Source organism: Castanea sativa, chromosome 1 (assembly GCF_040712315.1).
Source record: "Castanea sativa cultivar Marrone di Chiusa Pesio chromosome 1, ASM4071231v1".
Lineage (NCBI taxonomy): Eukaryota > Viridiplantae > Streptophyta > Magnoliopsida > Fagales > Fagaceae > Castanea > Castanea sativa.
Window position 1 is genome coordinate 19,890,467 of NC_134013.1, and position 19,888 is coordinate 19,910,354.

The 19,888-nt window shown below is 37.2% G+C and overlaps 2 protein-coding genes across 3 annotated transcripts; one reads left to right on the forward strand and one right to left on the reverse strand.

Moving 5' to 3' along the window:
- Window positions 1-6,466: 6,466 nt before the first annotated feature.
- Window positions 6,467-8,080, reverse strand: LOC142613756 (uncharacterized protein At2g39795, mitochondrial). 2 transcript variants are annotated; one of them, XM_075786254.1, is made up of 4 exons: window positions 7,833-8,080; window positions 7,402-7,730; window positions 6,794-6,977; window positions 6,467-6,592 (listed from the first exon to the last, which is right to left on the reverse strand). In XM_075786254.1, exons 1-3 carry the CDS (start codon window positions 8,022-8,024, stop codon window positions 6,818-6,820), a joined length of 681 nt encoding a protein of 226 aa, XP_075642369.1. In that variant the 5' UTR covers window positions 8,025-8,080; the 3' UTR covers window positions 6,467-6,592; window positions 6,794-6,817. The 2 variants fall into 2 exon arrangements, with proteins under 2 accessions (XP_075642369.1, XP_075642361.1); XM_075786246.1 differs by lacking the exon at window positions 6,467-6,592 and having other exon boundaries at window positions 6,616-6,977.
- Window positions 8,081-8,164: 84 nt separating this feature from the next.
- Window positions 8,165-16,985, forward strand: LOC142613746 (uncharacterized). Its single transcript, XM_075786235.1, has 9 exons — window positions 8,165-8,414; window positions 8,505-8,570; window positions 14,080-14,207; window positions 14,422-14,478; window positions 14,644-14,736; window positions 15,420-15,498; window positions 15,647-15,771; window positions 16,246-16,389; window positions 16,474-16,985. Exons 1-9 carry the CDS (start codon window positions 8,180-8,182, stop codon window positions 16,711-16,713), a joined length of 1,167 nt encoding a protein of 388 aa, XP_075642350.1. The 5' UTR covers window positions 8,165-8,179; the 3' UTR covers window positions 16,714-16,985.
- Window positions 16,986-19,888: the final 2,903 nt, after the last annotated feature.

A 19,888-nucleotide genomic window follows, 5' to 3' on the forward strand; every position in this document is an offset into this window, starting at 1 on the left:
TGAATTAAGAAGAAAAAAAATTTATCTTATCAGATTGTCTCATGAAATGCTTCTCACAACATATATTGCAAACATGTGACACCAAGCAAATTTGAAAGGGACGAATTTTTTTTCCATTTAACTTTATTATTAGAAGAATTTTGTTAGTCGACAAGCTGTGAAAGAAAGTGGAAAATTAGCATCTCGAGTATTTAAAACTCAAGTTCAATAGCAAATTGAGTTTTAAAAACTCAAGTTCCAGACTCAGTGACGTGGAAAAAAATTCCACGTGGAACTCGAGTCCCTAAGACTCGAGTTTCAGTGTGTATTGACCTTACAAGAAGAGGAAGAGATCCACAGAGAAGAAGAAAAGAAGAAGAAGAAGAAGAAGAAGAAGAAGACTTAAACAAAACTATCTGTAACCTCTCAAATCTCATTCAATTTCATCTCTCTTCCATAGCTTTTTCTTTCAAATCATTCACATCTTTATGTGTTGTGTGTAATTTGTTCAGATCATTTGCTCGATGATGGAGATCGTGAACTGTATTGTAGATCGACGATCGGGATGTGCTTGATGGAGACTAGATTTGTGTGCCGTGGGTCTTCTTCTTTGTTGTGGATCTTCTTCTTCTTTCTTTCTTTTTGCTGGGTTTCCTTCTTTCTTTTGGATTCTTTCCTCTTTTTCTGGGGTTTGTACTTCTTTCTTCTTTCTTTCTTCTAGGTTTTCATCTTTTTCTGGGTTTGTAGTTCTTTCTTTTGTGTATTTTGAAATCGAGTGTACAAACTCGAGATTTATGTGGCATAAACGTGTCCAACTTAGCAAGTAGGAAGCGAGTTTTTAAAACTCGAGTTTTATATGGAACTCAAGTTTCTAAAACTTGAGATGCTAGTTTGCAAATTCCTTTCATACCTATGTTAACTTACTATATTTTATCCCCTCACTATACTAGTCTCCAAATATCCCCTGAAAGAGACTCTATAAAGCGGTATCATCAATGACTTTCCCCTTAAAAAATAGTGGATGAGGCTAAGGGTAGTCTCGTTCCTACCTTATTCTTTATAAGAATTACTCTGCAGTCTGCACAACCAATGCTTTTACCAGCATGACTTACACAACTTTTTATTATTATTAATTAATAATACTCCTTCCACATAAAAAGAATGTATAAAATTGTCAAACTTGTTATCAAGTAGCATCGGCTGGAAAGTCTCTATAATTCTCTTGTAATAGTAAACAACTAGACTAAACTAAAAACATAATGAGTGAGAATGGAGTTCTTCTGCAACATTTGGGGTTAAATAGAGAGTTACATAATTGAGATTTTGGATTCAGCTATTGCACCATGAAATTACCACATCCATGTGAGATGTAAAAATAAATAAGTAATTTAAAAAAAAAAGTTTAACTTTATTAACTTTTACATCTCACATGGGTGTGTTAATTGCATGGTGCAATAGCCCTAACTATATTATATGGGGATCTCAATTCATATATTTATTGACTCATCTAGAGCTGCCATGTCAACTTTGAAAAGTTGCGGTTAATTCATTTTTCTGATCTTTTCTTCTCTTATGTACAAATTTCCTGATTACTCTTTTATTTCCTTTTTCTTCCTTTCAAATTCCTCAAATGTAGAGTTTATAATATAAAAAATTTAATACGTTAGTTTTTTTTTTTTTTTGAAACGTATAGTGTTAGGTTTTAGATTGGTAATATCCGTTGATAATGTAATATGAAAAGTGTATATAAAGTGTTAATCAAACACTTTATAAGAGCATGATAGGTAGTTGATTATACCTTGCTGCAAGCAGACCTGACATTTCTTTTTAGTGTAGCTGTCTGTGCTTGGTTTCAAGCTAACCAAAAAGAATCCCACTTGAGTGCTATGAAACGTATCATTCAATTTATCAATGGTATTGCCGACTAGGGTATTCGATACTCTAGAGATAAAAATGTGGATCTTGCTAGTTATTCCAATGCAGATTGGTTTTGTAATGTTGATCATAGAATATGCACTTCATGCGACTGTTTCTATGTCGGCACAAATTTGGTAGATTGGATGAGCAAAAAGCAAAGATTCAATATTCTTGTCCACTGTTGAAGCGGAATATATTGTTACTGGCAGCTATAGCACTCAACTTTTGTGGATGAAATAGCTGTATGATTATGGCATTGCCCAAGCCCAAGGCACCATGACTGTGCACTGTGATAACACAAGTGTTACCAACATTTTCAAAAATCCTGTCAAACGCTCTCAGACAAAGCACATTGACATTAGTTATCACTTCATCCATGATCTAGTTGAGACGCAAATCTTCTCTCTTGAATTTTATTCAAACTGAATACGATCTCTTCACTAAATCACACTGAATACCAACTACGTATTACCCTATCCCACTGCCTCGAGTCCTAGAATATTAGCTCAGCAACCAATGGATACCGAGGGATCGAATCACTTATAGCACTTAATATTTCGCCATGAAGGAATCGAAAGGTCCTCCCCGATCCAAGTGTTGAGTCCATTCCCAATCTTGCGGCACAATCCTTTGTTGATGATTTATGTGCATTTGAAGATACTATGACAAATCCAAGATGACAACTTGGGAGGGAGTATATTCATGAAATTTCTGTTTCTTACATATCGTTTTTTTTTTTTTTGCATTTCTAGCCACATCCCACATCAACTTGGCAATCAAAGATTTGTGGGTATCCTCAAATTTCCTGAGGCCCAGCCCACATAGCTTTTTGGTCTACACATTGAATCCCAGCTCTTTAAACAGCAATCAGGATTTTTCTCATTATTCAAGCTCCACTAGAACTCTATGTTTAAAGCATCTAAATGAGAAGATATTGACTTTAGGAAAAGGAAGAGGAAGACATGTAGTATGAACTATGAAGGGTTAAAGAGGAAACTGATTTGATCATAGTGGTTCTCGTTGCTTGGAAATGAACCTTATCCTTAAGCATCCAACCTTGAAATATTTTCTTTACTCTTCCAGTAACTTCGGTGAGGGCAACCCTTCTATCTCTGCCAGTACTAGAAAGGGTGAGGCACATATGGCAAAGAATTTATGGAAATTTTTCTTCTGACTTGACCTACTTACATTATTCCTATATCTTATTTTAATTCTTTCTAAAAATGAGGTTTAGTCGACTGTAAATAATTCTTTTATCTTCAAATAACCTACTCCTCTCCCTCCAAACATGCCATGTTAAACCACCAGGAACAATATTGTATATTTTATTTCTGAACGTGTCAGCCCAACCTTGAAGGACACTGCCTCAGACATCAACCACTCCACTCCAAAAACTAGGAACATAAAATTCCACAGCTACCAGACAATGAGAAGCATATGGTCCACAATTTCTTCATTATTTTAACACATGATTCACCAATTTGCCAACAGCACACCCCTTCTAATTAAATTATCCATATTGAGAATTTTCACTGTCACGAACCTTTGGAAGGGAAAAAAAAAAAAAAAAAATTTCTCTCCTACTCCCAACACCTCTTGACACCTCTTATTTACACCTCATAAAATAATCGAACACTAAAACATACATTTTTACCTCAACCTCCAAAGCATCTTATCGTCCACACCCGTTTGGACCCATGTGGGATATAGAGTTTCTTAAAAATTAACAAACATTTCGACCTCCCAATCTTGGGCACTTTCACAAAAGTAGGATCCATTCAATTTCACCATTCTATATGTCAATGCAATCCAACAACATAGCATCCTTTTTAGCAACTAACTAAAACAACTCAGGATGTAAGAATGCTTGGTTCAGATCAGCACATCATCATCATGCCAAAACCTTATTCGTCTACCCTCACCCACACCAAAACCCACAAATCTATTGAACGGACCCTATCATACTCTAATTGCCTTCCAAAGATCAAAACACGAGTGACAAAAGACAAGTTCAACTCCCCACCCTTTCTCCATATTTTTCTCCCACAAATCTTCTCCACAAATGATCACTCTTTTTGGTAAATCACCATAATCACTTTCCCAATAATGCCTGATTAAAAGTAATCCAACTTTCTAATGCCGAACCCTCTTGCAAATGAAGCCATACCGGCAATTTTCCAATCTACAAGATTAAACTTTTTCTCCTCCCACATACCTCCTCAAAGAAATCATCATTGTAATTTCTCCAAACTATTAGTAAAATTTATTGGCATAGTGAAAATAGACATGAAATATATCGGAAAATTGGACACTGCTTTAAATGAAAATAGTCCCCCATTTAATCTTTTCCACTCTACCAATCATCTTTCCATTCTTTCAGTAGTGCCATTCCACATAGGCCCCGCCTTAAAATGATAACCTAGAGGAATGCCCAAATAAGTCATAGGAAATGATCTTACGTTGCAACCTAAAGCCATTACTAACCTTTCCATATTGACACCGTCACCACTAACATGATCTCACTCTTACTTAGATTCACCCTTAACCTTGTCATTACCTCAAAAATTACATGGCTCTCCACATTCTTATGTGCTAAATCTCTGCTCCACAAATAACGATTGTATTACATGCAAAAAAAAGGGGGGGGGGGGGGGGTGACAATTTAGGCCTCTCTATTACTCCCACTACTTTTTATTGGTAATAGACCTATGATAATCTTAAGTAATACCTCCAGGACAAGTATGAATAGAAGTGATAATTATGGGTCCTTTTCATAAACCCTACAACTTTCAAAGAATCATGTAGGACATGCCAATTCATGTCCTCCATTTCTCCCCAAATCCATGTTGATTTATAAAATTAAAAGGACTATCGCAGTGGACATGATTGTAAACCTTCCCAACATGCAGCTTGTAGAAAACCCACATTATCTTGCTACAGAATTTGTCATTCAAACGTTCATTTTCTATTAAAATCAATGTGAAGGATTTGCCTCCACTCCACAAATGTGTTTCGCGAGTTTGAGATGAGTTCACATTCTACCTGCCTCAACCTATTGGATAGAACCTTGGCCAAAATTTATACAAGCACCCCACCAAGATTATGGGATGGAAGTCACTAACGTTAAAAGTGGTAATTTCTTTTTTAGGATACAAGCAATAAAAGCATTATGACTCCCCTCAAAAGTGTGTATCACATTAAATTCATACTCTATAACACCTTTGACAAAAGACTATGGTGAAACCATCTAGACCAAGTGCCTTATCACCATTCATATTCTTTATAACCAAAAGGACTTCCTCTCCCTCAAAGTGTCCCTTCCATCTCAAGAGTTGCTAACTCAATAATGTCTATCTTTGGTCTCCATTCAGCAGGTGCCTCATTATAGCGTAAAACATGGCTATAATTAGACTTTAAAAAAAGAAGCTATAATTAGAATGTATATATGTGTCATTTTTATGGCCCATGCATCAGCTGCATCATATAAAACCTTCCTCCCCCCAAGAAAATAAAAGATCTTTAAAAAAATTTCATTTGGCTCTCTTTCGCACACTAGGAGGCCTGGACTAGGCCAACTCATTGGAAACAAGATAGAATTTAAAGGCTAGATGCAACATTTTGGGGCTATAGGAAGTTATGTGATATGGGCAACACCTAAAATATATAAGGGAAGCACACCATATTGAGAATTCAAAATCATACTCATGACACAATAAATAAAGTGATGCATTACAAAGTACTATTAGCTGCCTCTAATTAACAAAAATCAAAAAGATATTTTGTTGATTTTAACTAGAGATTCCAAAGTTTTCATTACTTTTGTATAAAGGGCCATGTTATCAGACGATATAATTTAAACAAGCATGTAACAGCATATCAACACACTTAAAACACAGATATGAGGGACTGTTGCAAGGCCAATAAGAATTCAGATCTCGCAATAAAGTAAAGATGGAGATATTGGCACCTACCTCAGTTCTCTATTTCCTTACTTTTGTCTCTGTTATAACTGCTCTATTTTTGAATGAGTTCTTCCTGTCACGATATTTATGTTTATTCCATAATGAATGCAACAAGTAATGTGGCATGCATCAATCTGATTCTTTCATTTCTTTAATCTTGGTTTCTGCACCTTATTGGCCTTAAACAAGTTTCTTTAATTTTATCCCCTGGTCTACATGCACATCTTGGTGGAAAATCAAGGCAATGAAAGATTTCTAAGTTACATTTATCTTCATCCATAAATAACATTCAAATAATTATTGCCTATGCATACAAACATGAAAACATACTAACTTTAAGAAAGTAAATATGCAACTGTTTTTTTCTCACGCTATATTCCAAATACTGTGAGAAGCACATTAGCTTTGACATTATAACCTGAATCCACAGGTAAGAATCGCAGAAAGCATTGGAGAGGCAGGAATATGGCACATAGCAAGGAAGTATCTTATAGATGACTTGAGCCCTTAACTAGTGTAAGATAAACTAACAAGATATAGCATGAAATTATCAGTGATAAAAAGAACAATATGAGGAAAATAAACTGAGTGTTTAGAACATCAAGTTCAGCTTTATATCATACCAATATGTCTACCAATAAATGCCTCAGAAGCTTACACTTGGCACTATACTTTCAGAGTCCGCTTGGGTCCAGCTTTTTTGCTAGCTTTTGTCAAGTCCTATAATTTTCTTGCTGTAAATTTAAACAATCAAAAGAATCTCAAAGCTGAACCACACATAAACAGTTGTTAGTTCTAATTTCACATTTCAGTTGTCACATGCTGAATGATATACACCTCAAATGTTGTTACTGATTCTTGCATATAAAGCATAAAAAACAACTACCTACAGCAGAGATTACAATCAATGAAAAAATTTGGGTAATGAATCTCACACAGTCAGTAAAAAGCAAAATCTTCTATTCCTCCACAAAAGTCTTGACATTTCCCAACCATCTGATAAGTTCAGTTCTATCCTTGTTCATCATAAATTCATGCAAGAAAACAGCGAGTTCATCATTTACCCCTCTTGCCTCCAAGTACTCCTTAAGTGCCTTCTGCAACTTAGCATCCATTTTCCTGCAAGTAATAAACATGATCCACACAAAGTCACCACTGATCACACACCTCCAAAGTCCAAACTCAAAACACCCATATAGTTACCCCCTAAAAAAAACATGGGTTTCAAAATTCTAGCAAAATTCAGTCCTAAACTTGCCAGTTTCAGGTCAAATCTTAAAAAAAAAATTAACAAACAAATGAATGAAAAATGACGATTTGTCACAAACCCAAGGAAAGTCAAGTTAAAATGTTCGCTTCTTCTATCACTTTATATAGCCCAATCTGAAACTCAACACAAGCACGCACAACACATTTATCCAATCCAATCCATAAAATCCGGGTATCACAATAATCAAGGCCAATGCATCTCAACTACCAAACACATAATAGATAAAGAAACACACACACACACACACACACAAAAGAGGTATGCTATTACTACCTATAATCAGGTCCCAGATAAGGCATAGCCAGCAATGCATCACGCCTAAGTATATAAACCTTCTGAATCTCCAAAAAGTTTGGCCAAGCAGAGCACACAAACTCCAATTCATCCAAACCATCACCCTTGGAGATATCAACAATCAAGCTAAGATGAAGCGCAAAATCTTGACCAGAGCTCTCGTCTCCAAGTTTAGGAACAGCAACACACCCATCAAACATAGTAGCTTCGATTTTGACATTCTCAGTGTCTCCATATTTGCCACTCATCGTGATCAACTGCTCCCCCGGTCGATCTTGCACCGTAAACGAATCGAATTTCGTTACGGCCTACAAAAATAAGAAATGGGTTTTGCTTTGATTCAAAAGATTAAGCAAACTTAAACGAGAATTTGAAAAAAAAAAAGAAGAAACAATGTAAGAAGTACGAACTTGACGAGGAGGAGCGTAGTCGAACTGGTAGTTGATCTCGGTTCGGAGGATTCGGAGGATGTTGGATTCGAAGGGCGACTTGGTAATTGCGTCCTCGGAGTAAGGTCTGGTAGTTTGAAAGAGTAAAGAAAAAGAAGAAGAAGAAGAAGAGCGAAGAAGGGTTCTTTGAGCTGTTCGGATTAATGTAGCCATTTTTGCGAATAGCGTCAAAGATGTGTATTGGCGCTACTTTTTGTATAGGGTTTGATATGAAGATTTTAGACTTTAGAGAGAGGGTTTATTATATAAAGAATCCGAATTTCCTTATTGGGTACCCGTACCGTACCCGACCCAATAGGAAATTGGGGATGAGATTTCTTCATTTTACATTTTTACTCCACCTAAAACCTATAAGCATCACACGCCTCTCTCTCTCTCAACCGGCGGCCTCCTTTACTTTTCTTCTTAATTTGTTTGTTTGTTTTCTTCTACTTCGGACTTCGGTGCCTCTCACTCTCACTCACTTTCTCTGCTTCGGACTTCGGTGGTCGGTGGCCGAGGCTCTGCCTCTCGCTTCCCTCTCTTTTCTCTCGGCTTCTTCGGGTAAACACGAAACTTCTTTCTTTCCTTCTGCTCTATTTTATTTGAATCTCTCTGACTCTCTCAGTCTCTCTATCTCATTGTTTGCTGAAGGTTCTCCGTTCTTGTTCTTTGCCTTCAAATTTTCAGTTCAGTTCAGTTCAGTCCGCTACTCCACTGGTAACTTTCGTCAATTATTCTTTCAATTATTAGTATCTAATGAATTATAGTTTACACTTCACAGAGCATAGCATTTTAGTTTGCGTGTGTGCCTGTGTGTGTTCATAGTTGGTGGATTTATTTTGTATACACTGGTATTGTTTGTGAAATATTTGTGTGTGGTTTTGTGTATGTCGGGTTGATGGATTTATTTGTTGATAAAATGGTTGCTGCTAGTCTGAAATTGTTGAGTGGAATGGAGTCCACCTCAACCGCGTCTAATATTAATACTTCATCTGTGAGAGCAAAATGTGATCCTGCATGGGATCATATAACTGAAGAGTTGAAAGACGGAAAAAGTAGTTATAGATGCATACATTGTGGAAAAGTTTATAAAGGAGAGGGCATCAATAGGATGAAAAGACATCTAGCTGGAATTAAAGGCAACGTGGCACCATGTAGAGGTGTACCTTATGATGTTAGGTTTCAGATTTCAGATGGTGGAAAATTTGAAGGAAATTTCTAAGTCTAAAGAACAAGCAAAACAAGATCAAGAAGCATCTAATTATTCACTATTAGAGGAATCACTAGAATTTGAAGATGTCCAAGAAGTTACTCCTAGTGGTAGGAGTAGGAATTTAGGTAGTAGAAATAGAAGTGGTCTTAGTAGTCTGATTTTACTTTAGTGCAAACCCAAACCCAACTAACACACCACCACCTCATATTGATCAGAACCTGCAAATCCAAAACTAACAATAGCACCACCACCTCATGCTGATCGGAACCTGTGAACCCAAACCCAACAAATGCAATACCACCTCATCCTGATCAGAGGTGAGCTTTGGAGGGGAACAAGAGATATGGAACAAGATAGAGCGAGTGAGAACCACCTCGGTGATGAGCTTCGGCCTTGGAGGCCCGATTTGGGCTTGATCTAGAGAAAAAGCTAGAGAGAAGAAGCTTTAGAGAGAGAGAAGAAGAGGGTCAGTTTCTTCTTCTTCTTTTTTACTTTTTCATTTGGTTTTCTTTTAAGGAACTCGAGTCTCACAGGCTTGAGACTCGAGTTCCACATGGATTAAAATTCCATGTTTGCGTTGCCAGTACATGGAACTCAAGTCTCTTAGGCTTGAATTCCTACAGTGAACTTGAGTCTAAGAGACTTGATATGCTAGTTTCCTTAATAGTCTTGGAAACCTGCTAACTAACGAAAATGATAGCAAAATGATGTTAAATGGCAAAAAAAAAAAAATCCTCATTTGAATGGCTCTTTAGATGTTTGGTTGTAGTCTGGTGTTATTAAGGCGTTTTGATGGCATATCCCCTCCAACCTCCACAACTTTCACTTCATGTCCTTTTTGGGTTAGGGTTTATAATCTTACTCTCATGGCTATGAGCCCTGAGGTAGGGGAGGATATTGGATAAGGCTACTGGAACATATGTGTCTACTGAGCTGTTGCAAACGGAGTAGGGTGGGGGCAATTCATACGCATCAGGGTTGAAGTAAATATTGCTAAATCATTGCTTCATGGTAAACAGATTGAGATCGAAGATGAGAGGCCAGTATGGGTTTTCTTCAGGTATGAATGGTTTCCAAGCTTTTGGTACTGGTTTGACTGTATGGGTCATACAGAGCATGATTGTGAGAGTTACCCGATGAAGATGCTGGTTGGAAAACATATGTTTTTCCCTATGGTTCATGGTTGAGGGCTGATTCAGATCAAAGAAGTACCCCTAGGTCCCAATTTCTAGGAGAACACGAAGGTGAAGATACCGATCAAGGCAAGGAAGATTTGAATGCTGGGTTCAATTACAATTCTTTGAACAGAAGCCCTACCTTGCAAAGTCAACAGTAGGGATGTGCGTGGATCGAGTTGGGTCAGATTAAAGGGTTTTTTCAACCCAACCCACATAGGTCAGTGGGTTGTGCACTAGTCCTTAATGTTTCCTATCCCGATGAGCGTTGCTAGTCTTATTGAAAAATTACAGAGGGATATTGTGTGGTAAGGGATCGGAGATGAGTTTAAGTATCATTTGTTTAATTGGAGGACTGTTTGTGCACCCGTTCAAAATGGGGGGCTGGATATTTGTGACTTGGTCCATTTTACAAGCCTCTGTTGGGGAAATGACTGTAGAGATATGCTATGGAGAGGAGCGTTTTGTGGAGATGGGTAGTAAACACGAAATATGGTAGCATTTGAGGGGATGGTGCTCTAATAGTGTTCAAGGGCCTTATGCTGTGGAAATATATCAGGAAAGGGTGGGGATGCTTTCCATCGTTTTCTCAATTTTAAGGTAGGCTCTTCTATTAAATTTTTGCATGACCTTTTGTTAGGAACCTAGAGGTTCCTAATGGGGATGTGTATGAATTATAGGGGGATTGATGAGAATTGTAGGGAAATTGACTTAATTCGAGGTAGTCACCCTCCATAAAGAAATAGAAAGATTAAGAGAGAGAGAGAAAGAGAGAGAGAGAGAGAGAGATGCACTAATGCACTAAGAAATTGGTTTATTCTTCATTGATATCTAATATTGGATTACAATCATGTATTTATAGGAGACTCGCTCTAATCTCATTGGCCCACATGACCTTATCCTATTGTAACTAATATTCCCCATGTGCATTAATAATTCCAACATGTGTTAAATGTGATTAACATTGGTTCTATTATTCCCCATGTGTATTAATAATTCCAACATGTTCTAAATGTGATTAACATGTGCTGAATGTGATTAACATCTCCATGTGTAACTAACTAACTAAATCTCATTACAACAATTATTATCCCTATGCTTATAGCATTCCTAACATTTCCTTCCCCTTGAAAACACCTTGCCCACAAGGTGTTGTTGTAAAATGACACTTTCATTAGGGGACACCAGCCACTAACCCAATACGCCAAAGCATCTTGACCGTTGATTACACGAATAGCTCCAAAGCAATTAATCACAGCCCATGACATAGGAGCATAACGCAAAGCAGTCGTATTGAACTTAACCTTCAGCAATATAGAACTCAATTTCTTATAAAAATTGTGATCATCTCGGCTATGAAATCCATCATTTATCCCACAACTACCACCAAGAAAAGAAGCATCTAATTCCTTGGCTTTGTGACAGCCACTAATGAGCAAGATGTGGCCCCCATAGCAAAGTCCAAATTCAATGGAATTGTCACCAACATGCATGACTGTTAAGTCCATGCCTTCATTCATGATTATATGAGCAGCCCCATTTGTTGAAGCATGAGTTTGGCCAACATCAAATCCCATTGGATCACTTGTATTCACACCAACAATGTGTTCTTGCTCCACACCAACAGCAACAGGTTCATGTATTGTGAATTCTTGGTCGGTCGAATCAAGAGATTGTAGCTCCTCTTCCGTCAAATTCTCAAAAACCACTTGCAACCTTGAGAGCTCTTCATTCATGGCCTTGTTAGATTCAGCCAAGGCCTTGAATTTCTTCAAAATAGCCTTGTTAGATTCTGTCAAGGCCTTTACCTTCTCTGAAACTTCATTCACCATTTGTCGTAAATCCTTCAAGATTTGTTGTTGGTCATACTCATCCGTCTCAAGATCGACGGCTCTGATACCACTTGTTAGGAAGAGGTTCCTAATGGGGATGTGTATGAATTATAGGGGGATTGATGAGAATTGTAGGGAAATTGACTTAATTTGAGGTAGTCACCCTCCATAAAGAAATAGAGAGATTAAGAGAGAGAGAGAGAGAGAGAGAGAGAGAGAGATGCACTAATGCACTAAGAAATTGGTTTATTCTTCATTGATATCTAATATTGGATTACAATCATGTATTTATAGGAGACTCGCTCTAATCTCATTGGCCCACATGACCTTATCCTATTGTAACTAATATTCCCTATGTGCATTAATAATTCCAACATGTGTTAAATGTGATTAACATTGGTTCTATTATTCCCCATGTGTATTAATAATTCCAACATGTTCTAAATGTGATTAACATGTGCTAAATGTGATTAACATCCGCATGTGTAACTAACTAACTAACTAACTAACTAAATCTCATTACAACAATTATTATCCCTATGCTTATAGCATTCCTAACACCTTTGGTCTGAGAGACTCCCTTTGAAAAATAATTTCCCAGAGAATTATACAGTATTGCTTGTAATAAGGATGCTTCAATGGCTAAGTTGTTATCTTTCTCAGAAAAATAGTAACCTGTGTAATATCATTTTTGTACGACTGGATCAAGATTGGGAGCTAGAGTCGGTTGTCACCTCTATGGACCTAATGGATAAATTATGCTGGATAGGGTTTTCTAACTTTGTTCTTATTATGGGGCATTTCAACCCACTAATCTGTTTTCTTTTCCATGGAAGCCATTATGGAAAACCAAAAGTTTCTTCATAGGTTAGTTTCTTTCTTTGGACTGTGGCATTGGGTAACATTTTGACTGTTGATAATCTGAGGGTGAGGCAAGTGGAGGTGGTGGATTGATGCTGTATGTGTAAGAGGAATGGGGAGACTGTTGAGCACTTACTTCTACATTGCCTTGTAGCTTAAGCGCTGTGGAATATGGTATGTTCGCTTTTTGGGGTTCATTGGGTTATGCTGCGTGGTGTCTTGGAGCTTCTTGCTAGTTGGACAGGCATGTTTAACAGAAACAGTTCCATGGTGATTTGGAGTATGATCTCTTGTTGCTTCATGTGGGGTATTTGGAGGGAAAAGAAAACGCATACATTTGAGGGGAATGAATGATTCATGATTTGAAGCTTTCCTTCCTTCAAACTCTATTTGAGTGGGCAAATGCATTGGGTGTTTCTACTTTCAGTTCCTTGCATTACTTGATTTGTGTACTTTTATTACTATTTAGTTTAGACATTCTGCTGGTATCATAGCACGCTGCCTGTGTGCTTTGGTACATTGTATTTTCTCATCTTATTTCAATGAGGTTTTTTACTTATTGAATGTATATGTGTGTGTGTATATATATATGTATATATAAAATTTGACTTTCATAAACTATTTAAGCGTTGGTTTTTCAGAAGTTATTATAATTCACATAATATGCCTTGATTATTTTCCAAATTCATCAAAACTAAATCTGAAAATACCAAAATAAAAAAAAAAAGGATAATAAAATAAACGAATATATTTGGTGGGTTGGGTTGGGTGGGTTGAAAAAACTATCAACCCAAACTTGACCCAACTTGAGGCTTAAAATAAAATTCAACCCAACCCAACAACCCACGATAACCAACCTGAGGTGTCGGGTTGGGTTGGGTCTGGTTGGTTTTGTCAGGTGGGTGGGTTAGATGCATTCCCCTAGTCAATGGATTGATATCCATGATTTAACGGAACAAGGTCAGGAACTTTTTGTCAAGGACATAAGCATAGGGTTATAGAAGACTTGAATTTCTTTTGACTTTACGGACTATTGAATTTCTTTTGCATTTTTTGTTGTTCCTCTTGTTTTCTCCCAATATTTACAAGTTATAATTATATGCAACATTGCAAATATTATTTCGTCTCATTTTATGTATGTGCAGGAATGGTGGGACTATCTCTGGGAGAAAAGCACTTCATACAGGGTGGCATTGCTCAAGACATCCGTTCTGATGGTCGAAAAAGATTAACTTACCGTCCTATTAATGTTGAAACTGGAGTTATACCCCAAGTATAACATTCTTTTCAAATACTTTATTAATATAGTTTGAATGCTGGAAAAGGATTCGTCTGGCTAAACCCAATTAGTTAGAATTAAGCGTACTTTGAGTTGCTTAGTTATTTACATCATGGAAATTAATTTCTTTTACATCAGCATTGGCTTATTTTCTACCAGACAAACTGATCTTCTGCTGGTTCTATGTATTCCATGGACTTAATTGCAGGCAAATGGTTCAGCAAGAATCAGGATGGGGGCTACAGATGTTATTTCTACTGTGAAGGTATTTCATGGTTCAAGATGCTTGATCTTCCGGGTGGTTGTTGTTGTTAGGTTTTTTTTTTTTTTTTGTTATTATTATAAATAAGGACACATATCTACACTAAGCATTTTCCTCCCATGTTTTGTGAATACTTGTAATGTTGTCTACTAATATCTATAAGTGCAGGCTGAACTTGGAAAGCCAATTTCACTACAACCAGACAAAGGAAAGGTTTCCATATACGTTGATTGCAGTCCAACTGCAGCCCCAATGTTCGAGGTTTGTGTACATTGTTGTTATATTTTTTTTTGATAGGTGTGTACATTGTTGTTATATTATCATCTAATTTTATCCATTTTGTTGATTACTATCGTCTAATATTATCTAATTTGTTGATTGAGCTCATATAGATTTCTTGAGGTGTAAGGTGTAAGGTGTAGTGAGGCTTGTGTGTTTGGTATCGGTTTATTTGACTATTTGCTGAAAGTGGGTTAGAGTCTACTTGTACTTTTATAATGAAATAAAATGAAAAAAAGAAAAAAAGAAGAGGTTTTAAAAATCAGTAAATGAGCAAAATAAGCTAAAAGCTAAACGAAAAAACCTGTGGCAAACTAACAAAAATAAAAATAAGCAGACTTTTTTTTACAAGTAATACAAATATTTAAAAAGATGAAGGGTGACACCTGAAAAGAAATAAGCAGACATTTTAAAGCTAAAATAATAAACCCTTAATCCTTTGTTTAAAAAAGAAGAAGAATTCATTACGTAAAATATCTTACCTAAATAATCCAGTCAAAATGAAATTATGGCACACTAGGAAGAGCTATTCTCATTGCCAATTTTCTTTATAGCCATACATATGTATGTGGGGCCTTTCAAAGAATATTCTTTTGTGAACTTTCTTTCTTTGTATGATTCAAATTTCAGTATGTTAAATCCAGCATGATTGATTGCTTACTCAGGGTAGAGGGGGTGAGGAGTTGTCCACAGAACTCTCAGTTGCTCTTCAACGTTCTCTCTTGGGTGGTAAAAGTGGAGCTGGTATGAATCTAATGAGAACAAGAGAAGTTATCATCAATTTATTGCCCATGCTTTCTATCATTTCGCATTTGCCCTCATATTTTTTTTATGATTATAGGTTCTTTCTTTTCTTAAATTGAATAAAGAGGTCTTATTTAATTTTCCACAGGGGCTGGAATTGATCTCTCATCTCTAGTAGTTGTGGAGGGAAAAATTTGCTGGGATCTTTATATTGATTGTCTTGTGGTTTGTTCAGACGGGAATCTGCTTGATGCCCTAGGTGCTGCCATTAAGGTACTTTTTCTCCACATGTCTATATATTTGCAACTTAGTTTTCTTTTCATTTTGTCAGGATGTAATAAGGGTTTTGCTGGCTGTTGATAAAGTCTAGAGAGCAGACAAGTCATATCTCTTGTGGTTGAAACACTTCAAAACCAGATTGATTGAATTTCAACGTCACTGAACTTCATACTTTCTGATAGGTGTAGATATTATAGGATGTAGTTAGTGCATAAGACTTAAACTTTCTAGGTCTGGGAGAGGTGGCTGGTAGGCAACCTTACCCCCTATTTTGGAGAGGCTGATTCTCGTTGAAACAATCTTTTGTACATATTTTGTATCAATTCTACCATGATGGCAGTATACATTTAAATTTTTTACATCAGTATTCTCCCAAGATGTTCATGATCAGAGGCATTGTAAATGGTTGATGATTTGTTGCTGTTGGAAACTGAAAACTAATGTATCTTGTTACTGTTGTTCCCAAAGGCTGCTTTGAGCAATACAGGCATCCCAAGGGTTCAAGTTGCAGCTGGTGCATCAGGTGATGAGCAACCAGAGGTTGACATTAGCGATGAAGAATTTCTGCAGTTTGACACATCAGATATCCCTGTCATAGTTACATTAACAAAGGTGACGAAACTGCCCTTTTAGTTATATCTTCATAAGCTGCAAATGTCTGTTCTTCCATCATGAAGTATTTCTCCTCTTTTATAGGTGGGAAGGCACTATATTGTAGATGCCACTACAGAAGAGGAGTCCCAAATGAGCTCTGCCATTTCTATTTCTGTTAACAGGAAAGGACACATTTGTGGGCTGACTAAAAGAGGTGGTGCAGGCCTGGATCCGAGCATCGTTCTGGACATGATATCTGTGGCAAAACACGTAAGTGAGCAGCTAATAAACAAATTGGATTCTGAGATAGCTGCTGCTGAAGCCGGTGAAGATGAATCATGACATGGTTAGAACCTGTGATGCCATTATAATTGGTGCATTCAAACGGGATTGACTCAATGAAATAGTTTGGATAACTTACTAGGAGATGAAGAAAGAATGGCGTGTTGTATACTTGGCATGTTAACCTCAATTGTCAGAGCTATACTATGCAATTTTTTTTTTAATAGTTAGTTCTGGTTACCGGTTTATGAAAGCTTGCCTGTCTCTTAGGTTTTTGACTGCAAGCAGCCAAACACGCATTCATCATAATTCTAAAGATCAATTTCCTGCTAGTTGAGTAGCATGCTGCATTATTGTTGTCTGTTGCATACCTAGATATTGTTTTGACTTGTTTTAAGAGTTGCCTTGTGGTCTAGTGGTGTTGGGTGAGGCACAGGATGCGCCAAGTGTGAGGTCCCATGTTCGAGTCCGAATATGGACTTGTGTGGGGTTGCCTCCCTTGGCAACCTAGGATCACTAGTGTCCCTCGTGAGGTTGGGAAGCTATGGCTCATCGCATCCCCCTTCACCCCAACAGGGCTCGGACCCTACGGGTAGGGTGCTATTATGGTCACGCCCAGGTAGGATTGCCACGTTAGTCGCCCTCTCTACCCATTTTTCAGATTATCAAAAAAAAAAGTAAGCCCTATTTTCTCCTGTAGAGGTCTGGTTTTTGTATCATATTATTAGTTCCATGAGTTAAACATAGAAGAAATCAAAGTTCAAATCCGAATTCAAAGGTCATCCATCCCTTAGCACACAGCACTAAGGTATGATGGGATATAGTTCTTACCATGCTTTAAGCCATAGGAGTGCCATCCATCTAGGAAGTTTCATTCTTTTCTTCTTTTCTTCTTTTTTCCTCCTTTATTTCTTTTTTCTTTTTATGATGATAAGATAGTGGGAAAAGTCATATTCAACAAAGAGGATGAAAAAGAAAAAATAAAGGCAGAAATAAGATAAGTATACAGCCGTTGGCCCAAAAGTGGTAGGCCCACAGGCTAAGGGTTTGATACCAACTTCATGGTGGGCCCAATCCATAGTGCTTGGGAGGTGGGGCCCTAGATTGGATTTTTCTTAGGCTACAATCTTGTCCGGGGTCCAATAAGGGGAGTACCTCAATAATGCCTTGGGGAGTATCGCTGCTGAGTAATATTTGGCGTCTATTGTAAGTTCCAAAGCTTGGAATCTCCGTTCCAAAGTGGGACCTAGCTTTGTTAGGAATAATCCTGAAGGGCTCCACTTACACGAAAATTATTAAAACTAATCATTTCTAATCCACTAAGGAAATGCTATAAATAGGGAAAGAAGGTGAAGAAAGGGTTAGACACTAAAGAGAAGAGAGCCAAAGTATTACGCACCGAGAGTAGAAAGAGAGAAACCAAGAACAAAACGGTGGTAAGGGGAAGATAGATGAGTAAATTTTCAACACTGACTTTGTTTCCAAGGAACTTCCCATTGTAGGATACTCATTCACCTACCATAACAAATAAATTGTGAGCCCAATAAAGGAGTTAGCCCATTAACCACCAATTTGGTTCACACAATAAGAATATATGGTCCTGCAATAAACCGTTAAAAATTATCTGTTGTTTTAGCTCAATTTCCTGGAAAGAGGTTTATGTGTCATCAATCAAGATAATGGCTTTAGTGGGTATGGGGAAAAGTGACAAGGGTGAAGAGAAAAGAGAGTGTTGACTCTAAGGCTGTAAATAAGTCAATTCATTTATAAACAAGTCAAATTTGACTTGATACAAAAACGTGTTCATGTATAATTGTCTATAAACAAGTCAAGTTTGAATCTTAATTTTATTCTTGTTTAATAAATGAGATGAGCATAAAATAATAATAATAATAATTCATGAATAAGCCTGTGAACATTAAGGTTCAATATTAGACAAGCTAAGCATAAGCTCGTTTATGAGTTTGGTAATAAGCTTGATATAAACTTGACCAATAAAGCCATATATTACCAAGACTAATTAATTTAACATCGGGATCACTTGTTCAAACCAAACAGCCTTGATAATAAACTTGATATGGGTTTGATAATGTATTTGTGTTAGATCTCAACCTCAAAAGATTGATATTGAGTTCGACCTTAAACATTTTATTTTTGTTGTTGAGTTAAGCGTGAACATTTACTACTCAAAAAAATTTGGTTTGTTTAAGGTCATATGGTGTGGGAGAGAAAAGGACATTTGATTTGTGAGGTAATGAGAAAGGAAATTATAAACAGTGAGCATGGAAATTGAAAGGAAAGGGAGGGTGGGGAGGGTAAGGTGTGATTTGAGAGTTGGGGCCGATAAAGGAAGAGAAGAGATGGTCAAGACTACCACAAGGTGGAGAGACCTGGAGAGCAACAGTGGATCCACAACAAATGTAAATGGTTGCCCATTTGAGTATTCATATAATTAACCTTTTTTTAGGATTTCACAAAAACTTAAAGGTGTGAAAAATCAAATATGCACACTTACATGTCATCTTAGAGCATCCACATTAGTGGATGTAAAATTTTGCAAAATACAAAAAGCAACAAATTTTACACATTTTTCCCCAAAAATCTTTCACATCAGTCATTTTAAAACTATGTATATTTACACATTTACTACAGTAACCGTGCATATATACACGGTTATTGTAGCTATGTATACTATTATTTTATTAATTTCAAATTTCACACATTTTTTTCTCTCTCCTTCATGCAAAACGAACTCAGTCTCAAACTTCTCCTCTCCTCATCTTCTTTTTCCTCATATATACACAATCACACTCACACACAAACACATCCACAAAGACAAATCAACACAGAGATACACAAACACACCCACACATAAACACGCCCACACGGACAAACCAACAGAGAGACAGATCGGTGCTGGTGGCGGTAGATTAGAGTTCGTGGGTTGACGAAAATGGGTCTGGATGCCTGTGGATTGGTGTTGGTGGCGGAGGTTGGTGCTTGTGGGTCGATGGGAATGGGTTTTGATGCTTGTGGATTGGTGCTGGCTGTGGAGATCAGTGCTTGTGGGTCAACAGAGCCCGTGCTTGTGGGTTTTGATTCTTGTGGTTTTTGTGGGTTTTGATTCTTGTGGTTCTTGTGGTGGAGATTGGTGCTTGTGGTGGATAAGTGATTTGACCATGAGAGGAAAAAGAAGAAGAAGATGCTTGTGGAGGGAGGTGATCTGACTGTGACC

What these genes read in the sequence shown, in the direction of transcription:
- LOC142613756 (XM_075786254.1), bottom strand. Translation starts at nt 8,024, where the DNA reads ATGGCTACATTAATCCGAACAGCTCAAAGAACCCTTCTTCGCTCTTCT. An exon ending in ACTACGCTCCTCCTCGTCAA is followed by an intron (nt 7,731 to 7,832) that starts GTTCGTACTTCT and finishes TTATTTTTGTAG; the next exon opens with GCCGTAACGAAATTCGATTC. An exon ending in TATCTGGGACCTGATTATAG is followed by an intron (nt 6,978 to 7,401) that starts GTAGTAATAGCA and finishes TATTACTTGCAG; the next exon opens with GAAAATGGATGCTAAGTTGC.
- LOC142613746 (XM_075786235.1), top strand. Translation starts at nt 8,180, where the DNA reads ATGAGATTTCTTCATTTTACATTTTTACTCCACCTAAAACCTATAAGC. An exon ending in CCCTAGGTGCTGCCATTAAG is followed by an intron (nt 15,772 to 16,245) that starts GTACTTTTTCTC and finishes TTGTTCCCAAAG; the next exon opens with GCTGCTTTGAGCAATACAGG. An exon ending in TCATAGTTACATTAACAAAG is followed by an intron (nt 16,390 to 16,473) that starts GTGACGAAACTG and finishes CCTCTTTTATAG; the next exon opens with GTGGGAAGGCACTATATTGT.